The sequence below is a fragment of the Dipodomys merriami genome, unplaced genomic scaffold, assembly GCF_024711535.1.
Source record: "Dipodomys merriami isolate MVZ:Mamm:240054 unplaced genomic scaffold, mDipMer1.0.p SCAF_29, whole genome shotgun sequence".
In the NCBI taxonomy this organism is placed as follows: domain Eukaryota; kingdom Metazoa; phylum Chordata; class Mammalia; order Rodentia; family Heteromyidae; genus Dipodomys; species Dipodomys merriami.
The window spans coordinates 19,084,586-19,103,855 of NW_027204381.1; the positions used below are offsets into that span (position 1 = coordinate 19,084,586).

The following is a 19,270-nucleotide window of genomic DNA, read 5'->3' on the forward strand; positions in this document are numbered from 1 at the left end:
CCTACACACTATCCCTGAGCTCTTGTGCTCCAGGCTAGTGCTCTACCACTTGAGCCATAGCTTCACTTCTGATTTTTTTTAGTGATAATCTCAGGGACATTCCTGCCCAGGCTGGTTTTGAACCATGATCCTCAGATCTCAGCCTCCTGAGTATCTAGGCTTATAGGTGTAACCAAAACGTTGGTCCCTGGTTGATGGCCATGATCCTTTCGCACCATCTCCTTTCCACTCCCAGCTCTTACACAACACTGTTTGCTAGTGGTTTTGTTCTGTGCTTCCTGGAAGAGAGAAGGGAGGAGAGCTTTTCTCCCTTGCCCCAGACTCCTCAGAGCTCTCATAGAGAACAACACATGTCCCTGGTTTACAGCTGAGGAACATTTGTCGCAGAGGGGTTTAGGCACTTGTTCAAAGCCACGGAGCTAGCCCCCTCTTAGAACCCAGCACCAGATCTGAGAACAAAAGACAGGCTCCATGGATGCACTCCGGCTCACGGCAAACCATTAAAAAAGCTTCAAGGGCTGAGCCGAAGTCATGCGTCGCACAGACGCCTTTCCACTCTCCCCACTGGCCCCTGCCAGATGGGAAAAAAGCCACCACATAGAAACATAACCTTTATTGCACACGGCGCTGGGTCTTTTTTCATAGAAAAAGGTATTAACACATAAGCATCTGCAAATTGAAGCAACTCCTGGTTTTCGTGGAACAGTAAAATCGCATGCAGTGTGTCTGAGTTGGGAGTTTGGTCTCTGTCAAAACCACCTAGTCAGAAGTGGGGGTGAGGAGGAGGAGGGGAAAAAATTGCTGTCATTGTGCCTGTCTCAAAAGTAGGTGTGAGAAATATATAGATATATAGCTTGGTGTGTTCCCACTCCTCTATATATGTATCTATCTCTGCACGCGGATTTCGAGGGTTGGGGGTGGGGGTTTGATTTGTGCCCTGGCTTCATGGAGAAGAAGAAAATAGTTTGATTTGTACAAAAGAGTCCTATGTACAAGCGTTCATGACTTGGGGAGTTTCTTCTTGTCGTTGGTTGTCATTTGTCTGTTAAATATAAAGAAAACAGGAAACAGCCCAGTTGGTGGATGAGGCTGGAGGTCCAAGTTGGGGTGGGGGGTGCGGGGGGGAGGAAGGGGCCGGGAGGCTGCTCGGCTCGCTGCACCCCTACACCAGGGTGTAGGATTTGGAGTAGGCCCCGGCCCCCTGCTTCTGAGCCCGTCCAACCCCCGATGTGCTCATCTCGAGGAGTGAGTCCCTGGAGCCCCCCATTTTGGTGTGTGGGCCCCCAGCCCGCGGAGGCTCGGTGCTGGGGGCTGGAGGGGCAGCGCTGGGGGCCGTCGGGGGCTCCGGGGGGGCAGGGCCGGGGGCGGGGGGCGCCGTGCCCGCCGGGGGCGCCGGCATGGCCAGAGTCCTCTGAGGTAAGGTGGCTGTGGTGGCCGCAGCAGGGCCGCCCGGGTGGGGGAGGCCCAAGGGCTTGCTGGCAGGGTCTAGAGTCAGGTGGCGGGCCTGGGGGTGGTAGGTTCGAGCCAGGTTCCTGATGGAGGCTTCCCGGGGCGGGACCACCGGGCAGGGCTCTCTGCCGTCTGCCTTTCTGAAGAAGGCCTCCGACTTGGCATACAGGGGCAGGTTGCAGTAGTCACCTGCAATCACAGGGGCAGCGCGGGTCAGAGACAGAGGCTTGGGACCTCCCTCCTTCCCCCCACACCAGACGCCTCGCCTCTCTGAGCCTCAGTTTCTCTACCAGGGACAGGGGGATGATCCCACGTTCCTCCAGGCCTGTAGGAAGCGTGGGGTACGAGGTGCGGCAGCAGTGGCTGGCACTCAGTCATGGCTCAGTAATATGGCTGCTCAATGGTCACCAGAGGTCGGGAGACTTGGAGTGAGGGAAAGCTCCCTGCTTCTAAAGGTAAGGGCTTCCCAGCAGCTTCTCCTCACCCTGTGGGGTCTGACTGTGTCACCCATGGGACCCATCCCTCCCCTTGTTCCCACCTCTGCCTCTCTTGTAGCTGGGATTACAGGCGTGCACTACCACACTCAAGGCTGCTAGCCTCGCTCTACTGGAATAAATTCAAGCAGAGCTGAGACCAGAGGGCAGCGGCCCCCATACCAGGCTGCCTCCCATCTAGCACAGCTTCGGATTACGGATCTGCCACCACTCTGTGAGATCTTCCTAGGCATCGGCCCATCACATTTCAATAGAAATACCCCTTTCCACAGTGCGGAGCGGATAGTATCATTTCACGTTTGCAAAGAAGAAAATTAAGACCAGAGAGGTTCAGAGGTTGAGCAAGGGTGTGGGAGGTCTGTGCTGCCTGCTCCCCAGCTCTCTTTGCCTGACGCTTCGTTGCCTGGAGGCGTGCTGGGTTGTCAGGGTCTAGCGGGGTGCAGGGGTGCAGGTGCTGGCCGGCCAGGGCACTGCAGGGGAAGGCGATCTGAGCACTCACTTTTGTTGGCCCGGTGAGGGATGGGCACGGCCACATTCTTGCCCCGGTCGGCGTCCTGGGGCTTGGGCGGGGAGGCGGTGAAGCGGCAGATGCCCGGCTCAGAGGGCGTGCTCATGGACGTCATGCTGTCGGCATTCTCGTTGGTGCCGGTGGTCATCTGGTCGGAGGAACTGTCTGAGATGAAGCACTCGGTGATCTCGAACTTGGCGTGCTGCAGCTGCTCCTCCAGCTTGGCGTGCTCGTAGGCCCGGGCCAGCTCCTCGTAGGTGGAAGAGGCACTCTCCGTGGACACCATGCTGTTCCGCCCTTTGTCTGAGGGCACAGAAGGCAAGGGGGTTAAAGGGGAGGGCAGGGGGCTCTGGGGAGGAGGAGGGATTTGACTCAATCCTGAGCGTAACTCCGCCCCTAACCCCAGGGGCCATCCTGAAGCGACCAGGCCACCATGTCCATCTCTTGCCCGTAGGTAGCTGATAATGAAGGCAGAGCATCTTCCCCACCCCTGCCTGCAACACGCAGCCTTTGAACAATTCCTTAATGAAGCCCAGATCAATGAGGTCAAGTGTTTCTGTCCTAGACATGCAGTGGATGGCTGGTGGGCTTGTGACTGGAAACTCAGGAGCTTGTGGGGAGGTGGAGGGAGGATGGGAGGTGGGGATGAGAGGAGGGTGGGAAGGAGGCAGCGGGCTCTGCGTCCACCTGTGTCCTGGGACAGGCTGGCACTGTAGCTGTCACTCTCGGTGACGGTCACGCCATGCTGGGAGCCCACGGTGCGCCAGTCGGAGGTGAGCGTGCGTGCAGGCGTGGAGGCCTGGCACTTGGTCAGGGTCCACTGGCTGGAGTACCGGTTCCGGGTGCTGTGGGCCGATTTCACATTCTTCCTGGATACTGGGTCTGTGTAGAGGGAAGCAAAAGAGATACTTGGTATTTAGTGCAAAAGGAGAGGCAAAAGCAGCCACAGATGTCCCCTTGGGAGTGACCACCACGCCACTGACCCCAGAAGAGAGGAATAAGACAGCAGAAATGGGGGGAGGGGCAGCGGGCAGCATCCCATCCTCCCTGCCTGCCATGTCTTTCCCCTGTCCTCCTGACTGTCCTTGGTGGATTCCAGCCTTGGGTCCAGAATCGCCACGTTTGCTACTGAAGTCCACCGGAGAGCGAGCAGACCCAGGTGGCTCTCAAAACTCCGAGGTTAGCCACAAGCCCAAAGCCACAGCCAGTGAGCCTGTAAGCAAGGTCTTCGGGGGTCTGATTCCGGTGATTTCTGTTTTTCTTTCTTCCAACACATGCCATCCTGATTCCTTTTTTAATTGTATTTTTAATCACCCCTGACTCATGCTGTGCCAAGACCCGCCGCGTCTCCCTGGGGAGAATGCATACTGGTGCCCGGCCGGATGTCAGACATGTCGATGAGTGGCCCAGTGCTCTGGATGAGGGCGGGGTGGTGCAGAGACACGCCCGTGCAGAAGCTCTGTGGGTTGACGGCTTGGCTGAACTCCGCGTCCGTCACGGGGATGGTGGCTTTGTCATCTCCTAGAGGAAGAAAGAGCATCACCCGGGGCCTCCCCAAATTTCTCTTTCTCCTATGCTGAGTCCCTTCTCCCCGCCCCCAGCCCTGTCCCCCTGCCCAAATTCTCACCCATGGACAGAAACAAAGAGAAACGGCCTTGGAGAGAAGCGTTGGTGGGTGCCAAGGCTGCTGAGGCCTGGCCCTGACCTGGCATGGGTGGCTTCCCTCCATGGGCTGTGGCTTGGGAACGCATACCTAGAGCCGCGTAGAGAGCACATGCACCTGCCACTCACCCAGCTGCTTGATGCCTTCCTTGTCCTCAATGAGCAGCTGGACCCTGGGAATGTCAATGTGCAGCCGCGGGCCCTGGGGCGGCCCCTTCACGGGGGTGTCAAAGCTTCTGTTGTTCTTGCTGAGAGGGGGAGGAAAGCAGGAGAGGGGGCTCAGCAGACATGCGGGATGGGGAGCGGGGCCTGCTGGACAATGGGACCTTAGAGCCTGTTTTCTACTATAGGAGCTCCTGGGTCCGTGGCAGGGCTCATGGTAGGATAGGAAAGAGGAAGCAGCTGTGTATACTCACCTTATCAACATTTCTGCCAAACTCTTTGCATCTGTAAAACAGTAGAGGGAGAGAGAGAGGGAAAGGGAAAGAGAGAGAGGGAGGGAGCTGGGTGAGCACGGAGTTCCAGAGGGGTGCTGCTGAGAAGAGGCATTGGGGATAAGGCGGGAGAGCCTCCTAAAATGGGAGGCGAATTCTGAGGACCTACAGAACAGCCAAACATGGGGTGACATTTCTGTTGTTCCCAATTCAGGATCTGGCTCACACCTGTCTTCCTTTCCCTCAGGGTTTCATCTCATAGATCTTTCCCAAAAGAGAAGGGGCATGGGAAATGCTTCCCCAGGGGACAGCCTGGAACTGAGCACCAGTGAGGGATCCTCAGTTATCTTTTGGGAAGAGGAGGGTGGAGGGTGAGTTAGAGATGGGACTAAATCCTCACACCCACCCAGAGGCTTCACTCCCTCCTTTAGGATATGGTGCCCTAAATATTCATAGAGAGGTCTGTCTGAGAGTCCCTGGCTTACGTCAAAGGGGCCTTGAGTGTGATTGTGATTGTAAGGTTGGAAGAGAGGAGATTCAATGGGCTCCAGTAATCTATAAGAGCTCTGTGACTTAGCTACATGGTTGTGAGATCTGCATGCATGCATCTGACCATCGTACTACCTATCTATTTATCCAACCATACACTTAACTCACCCAACCCAGCATTCATCCATTCATTCACCCAACCATCCAACATCCTATCACACATTCAACATCCATCCAGCCATCCTTCCACTTGTATATCCAGTCTTCCATGCAACCATCCACTGTTCATCTGATTATCCCACCATTCCAATGAATATTTATCCAACCATATAAATATCCATATTGTCATTTACCTAGCCTCCAAATTGTTCATCCATCCATCCACCCACCTACCCATCCATCCATCCATCCATCCATCCATCCATCCATCCATCCATCCATCAATCCATCCATCCAACTTTTTATTTTACCAATCCATCCAGCCATTCGAGCATCCAACCAGCCACCAGCACCCATCCATCCATGATGAATCATCCGGTCATTCCCAGACTCAATTCTAGAACATCCCAAGGAATACTGGATAGTGCCTCTTTTGTGCTGTATGGGCTCTCGGCGTCTCGAATTATATTGTGAACGCTCTAAGGACATGTTCTTTTTGGTTCCTGATTTCTAAAGTCTAGCAATATCTTCACAGAAGACTCAATGTTTTCCAAACTAGTGAGCAAACATTTACGAAGCAACCAGTAGGCACTTCAAAGTATTTTAACACCTGGCCTGGCATGGAAACCTCGTGGTCAGAACTGAGCAAAGTCCTAAAGTGACAAAACCGTTTGCATGTTTTTACCAACCACTGTGGCATAGGCAGTGCACAGTGAACAGCTGAGGATAGTTCAGAAGGTTTCAGTGGCGACTCTCCAGTGCGGGGACCCAGGCAGTCTCTCTTGCCTAGGAGGTACTGTGGTCTGTGGAAGGATGGTCAGTGTGGCGGGGAGTCAACGCCCTCCCCCAGAAACTCACTCACTCACCTCGGAGCCGCTTCAGCCGCTTCTCCTTCCTCTTCTTCCGCACGATGAAGAGCAGTGCCACTCCCAGGGTGGCCAGGATGACCGGGCAGCCGATGGTGAACAGCTTCTTCACATCATCCCCCTCACCCTGAGCGGACTTGATGGGTGGGATGGTACCTGGATGGGGTGAAGCAGAGAATCAGGGGTTCCTCGAGAGCCGGGACCGGTGCAGTCCCCTGGAGTTTGGCAGCCCGCTGACTTCCCGCTGCTCTTGGTCCCTGACCTCTACCTCCTGGCCCAGAGCTCTGGCCCTCTCCACTGCCCCCATCAAGCAGCCACAAAGATAACTTCCTCATATGATTCGGGAATTACGTCCTAATGTCTCTCAGAGTCATTTTCCTGCCTGTTGGGGTCCAATGTTTAATCCTCGAGGATGGATAAATGGCCTTAAATCCTGCCCCAGATTTGGGGAACGGAGGAAGAGCAGTAGGAAGAAATCAAGGCAGTGGGGTTCTGGGACTAAAACCCCTGCATTAGCTCCCTGCTGCCCCTCCATGGACAATACCCTCTAACTTTGGGTGCTTGCAGGAGACAATGCTACGTGATTTTGCCCACAGAACCCTGGGCCAAGCCCCCATCCTGGCCTGTTTTCCACGTTCTTTCACAAAAAGCCTGCCTTGTTTGGGCCCTTTCTTACATGCTACTTTAATTTTGTTTCCTTATCACATAGGTAGCATTAATTTAGCTTCTGACGGTGGGCTTCCCCTAGCTCTGTAGTATGTCTGTGCGTGCGCGCACACGGCTTGGCAAGTGTCAGCTAGAGGCTCACCGAAGGCAGTTTTCAGCCTTCCCAGACTCCCTTGCCGCTAGATGAGAGCCAGGTTTGGACAACAGTGTGAAGAAGCTAGGAGCATGAGCTCCTGGCCAACTTGGTTAAGAACTAGGGTGTCTTTTCTCTCTCTTTGGGGAGGAGGAGGGTTTGGGGCTTCTTGTGAGAGAGGGCACCGCTAACAGGTGGTTGCTGGCCAACTCTCCATAAGACTTTATGAGAACAAGAGCAAAGTCTTCCCTGGCTAAGCCACCGGCTTTTGTTTGTTGCAGCTGCACAGACTGTCTCATCCTGACTAACATAGGTGCCTGCAGAGCTTCTGGAGGGCAGGATCCGAGCCGCATCTCTGTCTCCCCCTCGCTCATCTCCCACAGCAACCGAGAGAAACAATTACATCTTTTTATTTTTATTTTTCGTCAGTTCTAGGGTGCTGTCACTGAGCTCTTTGGCTCAAGGCTAGCCTTCTACTACTTGAGCTATAGCAGCACTTCCGGTTTTCTGGTGGTTCATTGGAGAGAAGAGTTTCATGGATCTCACTACCCCGGTTGGCTTTAAACTGTGATCCTCAGATCTCAGCCTCCTGAGTGGCTAGGATTCTAGGTGTGAGCCACCAGTGCCCAGCTCAAGATTACGTCTTAAAGGCTGTCCATCCTTAGTGCTCCGGCGGCCTTTGTTAGCTTGCTCGTACTGGTCACCGGTGCATCTGTCTCCTGGCCTGCCTGCTGTCACTGGACTGCTCCGTGCCCTGCTGCATTCCTGCCTCAGTTTCTACTTGTGTCTCTATTGTCTGCTCCCCCCCGCCCTCCCACACTCACTGCCGTCGTAGTCCAGGGTGGCGAACTGGGCGGTCTCGTTGCTGCAGCCCGCGCTGTTGCAAGCCCTCATGCGGAGCTCGTACCACGTGGCCTCCCGCAGTTCGGTGAGAAACACCTCTGCGGAGCTGTTGGCCCGCAGGCTCTGCCAGGCCCAGCCGCCCTTGGGCCGGTACTCCAGCAGGATGGCTGTGATGGGGCAGCCCCCGTGGTTCCAGCCCTGCAGGTTAAGCCGAGCGTGTGTGGAGTTGATGTGGGTGAAGAGGTGTTGGTCTTTGCTGAAGGAGGGCTCTGGGGGGGGGCCGAGGGGGGGGGAGGGGAGAGAGGTTAGAGAGCTCACCAGGGCCGGGAGTGACTGTCCCCGCTGGACAGGATTCCCTGGGGTAGCTGGGACTACGGGAGGAGATGGGGGGGGGATGAGGGAGGGGGAGGGGAGGGGAGGGGGAGGAGGGGGAGTCACCTGTGTCCCCTGGTGGGGAAGCAAGCACAGTTTTCCTTGGGGACCATGATTCTGTCATCTCTATGCTCTAGTGATGGAAAGGAGGCTGAGCCCCCGAGGCCAGGCCTCCACGCCCTGGGCTGCCACCCCCACCCCATCCCCCTCTACCCCCCCCAGCTCCCCGCTGGGATGCGACCACGTCCCAGAGCCGGCCTCACCCCGCCCGTGGGTCTTGGCCTCGATGATCTCGCTGATGCGTCCGGAGCCCACGCTGTTCTTGGCGGCCAGCTTCACCTTGTACCACGTGCCGCACTTGAGGCTGTCCAGCTTGAAGGAGCGCTCGCCGGAGCTGATGAGCACGTCCTTCCACTCCTCGCTGTTGTCCTCCGAGTACTGCAGCACGAAGCCTGCCGGAGGGGCTCGGCTCAGGCGGGCAGGCAGGGCAGCAGAGGCCCGGCCTGGACTGCCCGGGTATCATGAGGGTGAGACCGCAGGCAGGGGCAGAGCCCTTTGGTCTTTGGGAGGGGCATATGCAAATGAGATGCAAATTAGCAATGGTATCAGGTCCACCCTAGGTGAATCTGCCATTCAGCTTAGCTCTAGTGTGAAAACAGAGCAGTAAGGCTTAGGAGGGGTGGGGTGGGGGGCTCTGACCAACTGCCTCCGCAGCATCTCTTGGAGCTTGTGGCTAAGCAGATTCTGACCCCAACCCGGAGAGGAAAGCAGATTTCGGATGCACCCCGCTGACAAGTAGCAAGGGGGTGGGCACATTTCCCACGGGCTTGAGTATCTTGTGGTCATTTCCTGTGGGTTACGGGGCGGGGGACAAGGGGACCCTGCCGTGTGGGACCCTGGACGTCCCTCCTCACCTCGGATGGAGCTGCCTCCGTTGTCCCCTGGGATCCAGGTCAGGGTGATGGATGAAGCTGAGGTTTTGGAGACTGTGAGGCGGGGCTGGTCCGGGGGCACTGTGACGGAAAGCCAACCCCCCTCAGCACAAAGGGTTAAGTATCCCGATGGGGGGGGGGTGCAGGTCCCGCCACCCCCCATGGGAAAGCGCGAGCGCTTCCACACCCGTCCTCCATCTCCTCACCCACTGCCTCCTCTTCCTTTCCCACCACTGTCCCCAGCCTCCATCTCCCACTCAGGCCGGGCTTTTGCCACCCTTCCAGAGCCTCGCCCGCCTCCCCGGGCCTCACCTTGTACCAGAAGATTAACGATGATGGTGTCAAAGCCGCCGGTGTTGGTGGCCGTGCAGGTGTAGTAGCCGGAGTCCTCGGCCTTCACGGCACGCAGCAGCAAGGTGCCGTTGGAGTGGATGAGCCGGTGGCCATCCAGGGCCATCGGGATGGCCGAGTCCTCACTGCCGGGCAAGGGGGTGGGATGTGTTATGGCACGCACCCTCGTCCTGGCTCCCTCCCTCCGTGTGGGAGAAATAGAGCTGGGGGCAGAAGGTGGCTTGTGGGGTTACCCCAGGATACCATCCTGGGGGGTACCCTGGTTTCTTCACCGGCTCAGGGAAGAGCGACCCTGGGCTCCTGCCAGGGGCGGGGCGGGGAGGCGGGCCTGCTGCGGGAGCCGTGGTCATTGGCCCTCTCCTCCGCTCTGGCTCCCAGCACACACCTGTCCTTCGTCCACTTCACAGCGGGGGCCGGGTCTCCCACTGAATTGCAAGGTAGCCGGACATCTCTCATCCAGGGCGTGGTCACGGTGCCTCCGAAGGAGATGATCTTTGCTGGGGCTGCGGGAAGAGAGGCCAAGAGCCACCCGCTTGTACCCTTTAACACCCTGGCTTGCTTGCTTTGGATTTGCCATCCAAGCCACAGTGGAGGTGGACCTGAGGGACACAGATGACCAGTGGCGGGCTGCAGGCTCGAGGGGCTCTGGACAAGAACCTGGAGACTGGTTTGGAAGAGATGGGGGAGGTGAGATGACTTGGGGCCATCTCAGTGGGGACAGCGCCCTTGCAAGAGGAGGGCTCGTGGGGCAGGGGAGGCCGAGGACCCTGACCCCTGGGTGGGTCTGGGGCACAGGACAGAAGCAGGGACTGGACACTCTCTGCTTTGGGAGTCACGAGGGCAGGCAGACCACCAGGAGCGACACCACCCTGGGGTCATCCTCAAGCAGGATGGAGGAGACCAGGAGTGTCCCTGGGGTGAAGGGAGCGGGCTCTGCAGATGAAGCAGTGGCCACAGAAAACCAGAAGTGGTGCTGTGGCTCAAGGGGTAGAGCGCTCGCGTTGAGCTGAGAAGCTCAGGGACAAGTGTCCAGGCCCAGAGTTCAAGCCTCACAACCAACCAAAAAAAAAAAATCAAGAAATGTATGTATATGGCTGCTCTCAGTGTGTGTGTGTGTGTGTGTGTGTGTGTGTGTGTGTGTGTGTGTGTGTGTGTGTAGGGTTGCCAATGCACATGCGTTCCCGGAAGGACAATGCCCTGTAGGAATGTGTTGGAGTTAATACCTATGGGGTGGGCCCAGACTTTTGTCAAGAGCCCAGGTCCCCAGTCCCCTGCTGTCCCCTGCTCTCGGGGCCAGTGGCAGCCATCTGGGGAGGAATGCAGGCTCCAGGACCCTTCTTCCCCCTTCCCCCCAGGAGAGGAGCCCCAAGAAGGGGCGGAAGGGGGTGAGGAGGCTGGTGGAGAGAGGTCCTGGCTTGGAGGCAGAAGAACTGGCCCACTGCTGCTTGGGGCTGCAGAGCTGTCATCTTGTGACAAGTGGGGTGCACGGGAGTCCAGGTCAGAGGTGATGGGGTCCGCCTCTGAAAGGCCTTGTTTCCCGCCAGAGCCAGCTGATGGCCAAGGGAGCGGCGGGCCCAGAAGCGTGCCTGTGACGTGTGCAGAAGCTGAGCACTGAGGCAGAGGCGTGGCTTTGGGTGGGGAGACATGGTGACACCCCCTTTCTAGCTGGCAGGAGCGGGGTGCAGGAACAGGCAAGGGGTTGCTGGAGTCGGAGGGCAGCAGAGGCCTGGCTGGGTGGGTGTGGGAGGAGGGGCGGGGACGAGGGCCCAGTGCTGCCAGCCGCGCACAGGTGCTGCGTGGGGCACAGAGCTCTGATTTTGGAAGAGCTAGAACTCTGGACAAGAGCATCTGGAAGCTTCTGTCCACCTGCCCCAGCTCTAGCCTCCTTACCTTTGCCGGCAGGCTCGATGGTGACCTTCTCGCTGCTGTTGCCCCGGCCGGCTGAGGTGACGGCGGCCACCCAGAGCAGGTACTGCTGCCCGCGGTTCAGGTGGGCGATCCGGTAGAAGAGCTGCTCTGGGCTGGTCTCATACTCGCTGGGAGCCTGCAGGACAGCGCAAAGCCCAACTAAGAGGCAGAGGCCAGGCCTCCCGAGGCCTCCAGCCTGCCCCGTGCGCAGCGCCCAGGGCTGGGAGGAGGGCATGGCATGGGCGGGAGGCGGGGTGCTGTCCACTGTGGCCTTTCCAAGTTTTGAAGCCATAGTGGACACTTTGTGCCGGCCTCAGTGTCTGGAGGAAATAGAGCTGTCCTGCCTGTGGTGTGGCAGGGGCCAGCCTCAGTTTACCTCTCTGAGGGATCCAGGCTCTGGCAACTGTAGCGTCACGTCAAGGAATGCAGTGTTTTGCATGCGCAATGAGGGATACAGAATGGAGAATGGGGGACAAAGGGTCCCCAAACCAGGGGAAAAGCTGAGAAGCTCAATTATTGCCTTTGCCTTATCAGAGGTGTAGACAGCTCCCCCGGCCTGTTCCCTTTCTTAGTCACCTCTCAGTCCTGCTGTCTAATTATAGACCTCCCTCCCTCCTTGCCTCCCTCCTTCCCTCCCTCCCTCCCTTCCTTCCTTCCTTCCTCCCTCCCTCTCTACCTTCTCTCCCTCATTCCCTCCCTCCCTTCCTTCTCTCCCTCATTCCCTCCCTTCCTTCCTGTCTTCCTTCCTTCCTTCCTTCCTGTCTTCCTTCCTGCCTTCCTACCTTCCTTCCTGTCTTCCTTCCTGCCTTCCTTCCTTCCTCCTGTGGGAAGCAGGGGGGGACCGTGTGAGTTTTACTGGGCAGCACTTTATTAATGATTATTAGTGGTATAGATCACCATATATATTTGTAGGTTACATAAATCTATAAAAATTTTTTTTAACCAAATGACAGTTTTGACAAGTTGCCAACAAAACAATATCAGATCCCAGTGGTTTTTTACCAGTTGCTTTGATGAAAAGATTATGTTGCCTTGGAAACCAGAGGCTCAGATATTGAAATGAATTTGAGAAGGAGCTTTTGATAAGCGCGAGTTTGCAGCCCTCCTGTCAGCCTCTTCCTTGGCACAGGCTGGATGGGGCTGACTCTCATTTTATTTTATTTTTTTGGCAAGCTGTGGGGAAGGGAGGGGAGGAGAGCACCAGGGTCTCTTTGAAATCAGGGCAGCGGAAGTCCAAGGAGAGGGGGGAACAGATGGGGGCCCTGAGGCCAGAGGGAGCTAATAATTAGTTATCTCTGTAGCAACAGGATCTTGCACACATGTCCACATGCAGCGGGCCGTGGAGATGCGTGCACGTGCGGACGGACAGGCCTCCAGGCAGATATGGGGTCACAGAGGGACATTCTTTGAGGCCCGCATGTGGGAGTGGGGGCGGGGGGGGGGAGGACAGAAAAGTCGGCTCATTTGTAACAAGAGAAGAAAACATCACTTTTGGCCTCAGGCCATCTGCAGGGAAATATTAGGGAGCAGGCACAGGCTCCTCCCAGACCCCTCTTCCCCCCACCCAGGCAGACTTTCCCTCCTGCCTCCCCCACAAGGGGGCAGGCCTAGCCCCCAAATCCAAGGCCTGCTGGGGACAGAGCCATCTTGAGTTAGGAAACCCTTTCCAGCCACAGCCTCGGGGCTGCTGTGTGTGTCTAGTGCATAGTTCCCATCTGCGCACGAGGTCTGGCAGGTGCAGCGGCTCTGTGTGGCCTGTGAGTGTGGCCTCCAGTGTCGCCTCTGTTTTTGGGTCTCAGTGTTCTCTTCTGCGAGCTGGGAAGCAAAGCAGCTTCGCCAGCCCTGTGTGAGACTGACTGTGGGGCAGCGGGAGGTACTGGTGTATGTTCTTTGTAGCCAGAAGACGTTCTCTGGGCTTGTCGTCAGTGAGGATAGAGGGGTGTGTGTGTGTGTGTGTGTGTGTGTGTGTGTGTGTGTGTGTGTGTGTGTGTGTGTGTGTGTGTGTGTGTGTGTGTGTGTGTGTGTGTGTGTGTGTGTGTGTGTGTGTGTGTGTGCATGCACGTGCATGCAGGCAGCCTGTTCCTGCATGTGTGAAGAAAGCTTGTGTGCTGGTATGTTCTGGAGTAAGTGAACCCTGGTACTGGCACGGGACAGGGACATTTGCTGTCCCCTTGACAACGTCAGCATCTGACCCAGATCCTGGTGCCTTCTCTTTCATCTCTTGAAATCACTTCCCACTAATTGAGTCCCAGTGGATCAAAGGCATAAAAGGAAAAGGCAAATTATGAAAGAAGAAACGATAGGTAAATATTTCCATGTCTTTCTAGTCACAAAAATAAAGGCAAGTGTAAATGATCAATTCAGATCCTTTGAGAAAAAATGCTATGTTGTATTGGGAGCAGGAAGGCAAGGAATAAGCTGCCCAAATACTTTTAATTCATATGATAGAAAATGGCTATTCTTCATATGTAAAAAGCACTTATAAATTAATAAGAAAAAGCATAGGCAATCAAAATAACAAACAATGGATTAAGGGCACACACTGACAATTATCCAAAGGAGAAAAATATAGTGAATCAGTGTATAAAATAACCAACTTAATGAATAAGCAGAGAAAGGTAATTTAGAATCAGACACTTAAGAAAAAAAGCCAACTGACCAAATGAAAACCAAACAAAAGCACACTTAGAATCAGTATGGATGACCAGAACAATGTGATGGTCTATGTCATACCACAAGAATCTACACAGTAGACCCATTCTTGTGGAAACATAAATTAGAGTAAACTTACTGAAAGTCAATTGATAAATGTCTACATAGAACTTTTAAAACATTCATGCTGTGATCCAGGAACTCCTAGAAAATACCTATGGAAATATGACGATATCACTTTTGTAAAGACTAGTCAATGAAGCATTACTGATGAGGGTGAAACTGAAATATACTTAAATATAGACTATGCTGATATTTGTTAAATGGATCATGTAGAGATGGCTGTTGGAGATGGTGTTCTAGCTGGGTGCAGTGGTTCACATCTGTAAGCTCTCAGGAAGTAGAGATGAGAAGGATCATAGTTTAGGGCCAGACTAGGCAAAAAAGTGAGATTCCACCTCAACACATAATCTTGGTGTAGTGGTATGTACCCATAATCTCAACTACATGGAAGACATACACAGAAGGATCATGGTCCCAGGCCAGCCTGAGCAAAATAACCAAGACACTATCTTAATAGAGTGTCTGTGTAGCAAGCATGGGCCCTGAGTTCATCACCCTAGTACTGCCAACAGAAAATATGTTTTAACAGAATATCTGATGGCATGGCCTACCTAAATTACGCGAGGAATGCAGATTATATAAAACATTTAAATTTTGTAAAATGCCAACCACAACCCCCACCAACGAACCCCAAACCCCAAAATATATATGGATCAAAGACTACAATTAGACTGTACAAGTCATTTTTATTTTCCTCTTCATTCTCTGTGTTTTAGAATTTTCTATTCTTGGATTTATTTCTGTAATTGTCTTTAGGATCAGAGGGAACAGAGCATATGTACTAAAATCTTTGGTAAAATTTTGACCTGGACTCCACGCAGCTCAGGTGTCTCCTCCCCTCCCCACAGACGCACTTCCTGCGCTGAGGAAGCCGTGCATGCACATTCCTACCCTCCCACCAGCGTGTACACACACCAGTGTGTGCATACAGTGCACACTCAACCTTGCTGGCATCAGTGTTTAACCCCAGACCACACCCAGAGTTCTATACTGTCACCCATGCTCATCCCTAACACCTGCTCCAGCCGCCTCTTACACATGAGTTTCTGACACAGGGTGGAACTGCAAAGCATTGTCACACATGGTGGCTGGGTCCCTGGGTTCCTCATTATACTCAGCCGACTCCTCAGCCCTGTTCCCAGTCTTCCCATCCAGCTGAAACTGGATTCCAACATCTCACTATGGTAACCTTATGTGACGCCACCCCACGGGAAATCTCTGCTGGGGAGAGAGGATTCTTACATGCCCAGGACACAGAGAGGCCAAAGCGAAGGTCCTTGCTCTAGCTTGGCTCTTGAATGCTCCCCAGAGGCCCATTGTTGAAGCCTTGGGTCCCAGTCTGAGGCTCGACGGGGCAGTGGTGGAACCTTTAAAGCATGGGGCCTGAGGAAAGGGAGTGAGGCCACTGGCAGTGTGGCTTCCCCCTTTGAAGCAGGGAAACTCCTCCCAATCCCCACTTTGCTTTACTTATTTTTTTCTGGTGCTGGTTCTGGGGCTTGAACTCAGGGCCTGGGTGCTGTCCCTGAGCTTTGTTTTTCTTTCTTTCTCAAAGGTAATAATCTGACACAGCTCCACTTCCAGATTTTGCCGGTGGTTAATTGGAGATAAGAATCTCATAGACTTTCCTACTCAGCCTGGCTCCGAACCGCGATCCTCAGATCTCCCAAGTGGCTAGGGTTACAGGTGGGAGGCACTTTTGCATCCAACCACCCTCTGCTTTTTTTTTTTTTTGTCTGTCATTGGGCTTGAACTCTGGGCCTGGATGCTGTCCCTGAGCTCTTCAACTCAAAGTGAGCACTCTACTGCTAGAGCCACAGTGCCACTTCTGGTTTTCTGGTGGTTAGTTGAAAATAAGAGTCTCATGGACTTTCCTGCCCAGGCTGGCTTTGAACCACACTCCTCAGATCTCAGCCTCCTGAGTAGCTAGGATGACAGGTGTTGAGCCACTGGCCCCTGGCCCCACTCTGCCTTTTGAGATGAGGTCTTTATGTTGCCCCGGCTGGCCTTTTCTCCTTTGGCCTCCCAGCCACCACGGGAGAGCATCTTGCTCTACCACGTGCCTCCTACCCCCGTGCTACCTCACCATAGGCTCAAAGGCTTTGGAGCCAAAATAAACCATCCTCATGTAGGCCAGTGCTGGGGCTTGAACTCAGGACTTCATGCTCTTGTTTGGCCTTTTGGTCAAGCCTACCACTTGAGCCACATCTCCACTCCTGCTCCCCTTCCCTCTTCTAAGGTCGATTACCTTAGGTATTGGTCACAGTGCCAGAAAGCTGACTGTCACAGGCCCAGGGTCCTCGTAAGCAGGAGAAAGTACTGGGGACCAGGAGCCCTGCTCTGGAGCCAGGCACAAGCTCTCCAGCCAAGCAATGGGGAACCCTGAAGCCGGAGCTAATGGAGGCTCCTGGTCTCTTTGAAAGACTTTGTTGTCAGAGGAGGAGATGCAAGCAGAGAGTGACTACCTTGTCCCATGGTTAGGAAAGAACATCTGCCCAATGCTGAGCGCTTTACCATCTCCAGGCTGTTACTTATTCACTCATCAAACATGTATCAGTGACCATGACGTTCCTGCAATACTGCTCCACAGCTGGGGACCAGAAGATGAAAAAGGGCTGTTTCTGTCCTGCCTGGGGCTGCAGAGCCCAGTGAGGACGAGGAGGACAGCGAAGAGCTGTAGGGCATGCACGTGGAGTGGGGAGGGGTGAGAGGTACAGTGGGTCGGTCATGGGACTGGAACTCTGGGCCTGGGCGCTGTCCCTCAGCTCTTCAGCTCAAGGCTAGTGCTCTACCACTTGAGCCACAATGCCACTTCCGGTTTTCTGGTAGTTAATTGGACAGAAGAGTCTCCTGGCCTTTCCTGCCCGGGCTGGCTTTGAACCTCGATCCTTAGATCTCAGCGTCCTGAGTAGCGAGGATTACACGTGTTGAGCCACTGGTGCCCAGCCTCCCTGGGGTGTTGAAAGACTTGCCCATAAGAATCAAGACACCGTGTGCATGTGTCACATGAGAGAGGGGGGAGAGAGGGTAAAAGACATGGCTGAAAACACGGATTGGAAAATACCAGGGGTCTGCAGATGTGTCACAGCTGGACTCCAATCCCCAGCGGCAGGGGTGCATCCTGCAGGTGCCCCACCGTGGCAAGGGGCTGCCAGAGAATGTCTCTAGGCTCTGGGACCCGAGGAGTGCCACAGGAAACTACCCAAGCAGGAAGCTAGCATGTGGCTAGGCAACTGGAATGGGTGTACAAAACAAGGCACACGTGTGAGTGAATGCACACACAGCAACGTGAATACAACTCACACCTGGTGGGGGGGGAGTAGTGGTTGGGCGGGACACAGGAGGGTCTGTGGTTGTGGGGGGCGGTGCCATGATGTCCCGCCCTCCGCTCTGGGTGAGTGGCGTGCACTCTGGTGCAGGAAGGCAGGGGCCACGAGGGGACTGACGCCGTGAGCTTCCCTGGGGTGGAGCGATCGTGGCCTGGCGAGTGCGGGCTGGCCCACCCAGCCCTGGCAGGGCCACTCAGAAAGACCACAAGAGGGCACAGCCCAGGAGGAAGGGAGTCCTTCTGGAGCCATGTCCCTTGCTGCACGCTCATGCGCATGCTCTCCCGGTCACTGCCAGGGCCTCTGAGGCCGTGCAGGGGAGGAATGAATGACTGACCCACCACCGACCCGAGGTCAGGCCCACCGCCCAGTCTCTGATTCCAAGCAGCAGCACAGATACCAGCAGCCCAGGGTTTGGTCTGAAGGACAGTTGAACCCCACAGGGTCTTCTTTCCTGCTCCCCGTACCCCGCACCAACTGGCCCTGAGCCTCACTTACCGGCTGGCCAGACCCGGGGCTGGAGCAGAAGATGGTGTACTTGCGGATCACTCCATTGGGTTTGGTGGGAGGAAGCCAAGACACCACCACACTGCTGGCTGAGGAAGGGACAGCCTTGATGCCGGCGGGGGGACCTGGTACTGAACAGGGAGAGAGGCAGGTCAGTCTTGGGAAAGGAAGAAGTGGGAAATGGAGAGGGAGAGCTGGACCCGGGAACTTGGGAGCTCGTCCTGAAGGGGGCGCCCTTGAGTCGCGAGTCCCACGGGGGAGGGCCCAGCTTGGCACGCCGGTGGGACAGGCTGGTTATTTGGAGCCTGTAACAAAGTCTGACAGGAGGACCTTGGAGCGGCCAGCTTGAGAATTCTCTGGCCAGAGCCACAGACCTGGGGAAGGCTAGAGAGAAACAGTCCCTTTGAGCGGAGCACTGCATACAGTGCCCTCACTAACCACAGGCCTGTGCTGGGGAGCTCTCCCCCTTCCTCCCACCTCCTCGGGCATCGGTTGCTTTGCCCTTGCTGGCCTGTGAAGTCCTTCAGGTTGGAACCATAACCTGCTTCCCACCATGAGTCCGGGGCTGTGCTTGGGGGTACTGGTAGGTCCTTTCTGTGGTCTATCTTAGAAGTGACTAGCAAGGCCGTCCTAGGTGGACTGTGAGCTGCCCTGCTCCACCTCTGGGCCTGCCCCTCCTAACTGGGAGCCCAGACCTCTGCCGGGGAGCAGGGGCGTCCTGTGATCAGCCACAGACCACCCCCACTTCCCCACGGCTCCTGTGTGCTGCCGGTCTCTCCTCTTCCCTCCTGGGAGATTTTGTGCTCCGTGGCGGGTGGTGATTGTATCCTATTCCATTTATTTTACCTCTCCGAGCCTCAGTTACCCCATCTACACCATGGAGATAAAAACCACGCTAAAGGGCTCTGGTGAGAATTCGTGTTAATTAAAAGAAGACACCCAGCATACGACTGCCTAGCACCTAGAAGACACTCAAGAGATGGGACAAATTAATTCCTTTTGTCTTCCCTCTGCCAGCTCTCCGTTATGGCCCTGCTTGGAGGGAAGGTGGTCAGTAATTTAGGACCAAGTAAAATAACCAAACACAGCGTCGTCATTCATGGAGGGACGCAGAGCCAGAGGCTGAGAAGCATCCTTCTCCACTCCCCGCCCCCGTTCCTGCTACAGCTCTCCCCTGCGTTTCCTGCAGACCCCAGAGTTCAGTCTTGTCTGTCTTTGCACAGATACACTCGTGCATCTGTTCTTCTTATAACCCATCAGTGTTTACTCGTGAATAAATACATGTAATATATATATATATATATATATATATATATGTTTGCCTTTTGAGAAAGGGTCTAATTATGTAGCACAAGCCTGTGCTAGTCTTGAACTCACAATCCTCTTGCCTCAGTCTTCC

General features: G+C 55.1%; 1 protein-coding gene across 1 annotated transcript in view; it reads right to left on the reverse strand.

Moving 5' to 3' along the window:
* Nucleotides 1-598: 598 nt before the first annotated feature.
* Nucleotides 599-19,270, reverse strand: part of Dscaml1 (DS cell adhesion molecule like 1) — a 248,320-nt gene continuing 229,648 nt past the window's right edge. Inside the window, exons 20-33 of the mRNA XM_070038562.1 lie at nt 17,863-18,002; nt 11,249-11,402; nt 9,744-9,861; nt 9,320-9,483; nt 8,990-9,088; nt 8,339-8,527; nt 7,685-7,972; nt 6,062-6,217; nt 4,530-4,560; nt 4,243-4,361; nt 3,820-3,972; nt 3,139-3,333; nt 2,443-2,754; nt 599-1,638 (exon numbers count right to left, since the gene is read on the reverse strand). Coding sequence (XP_069894663.1) covers nt 1,163-1,638; nt 2,443-2,754; nt 3,139-3,333; nt 3,820-3,972; nt 4,243-4,361; nt 4,530-4,560; nt 6,062-6,217; nt 7,685-7,972; nt 8,339-8,527; nt 8,990-9,088; nt 9,320-9,483; nt 9,744-9,861; nt 11,249-11,402; nt 17,863-18,002 — 2,594 coding nt within the window. The 3' untranslated portion in view covers nt 599-1,162. The remainder of the gene's footprint in view (nt 1,639-2,442; nt 2,755-3,138; nt 3,334-3,819; nt 3,973-4,242; nt 4,362-4,529; nt 4,561-6,061; nt 6,218-7,684; nt 7,973-8,338; nt 8,528-8,989; nt 9,089-9,319; nt 9,484-9,743; nt 9,862-11,248; nt 11,403-17,862; nt 18,003-19,270) is intronic.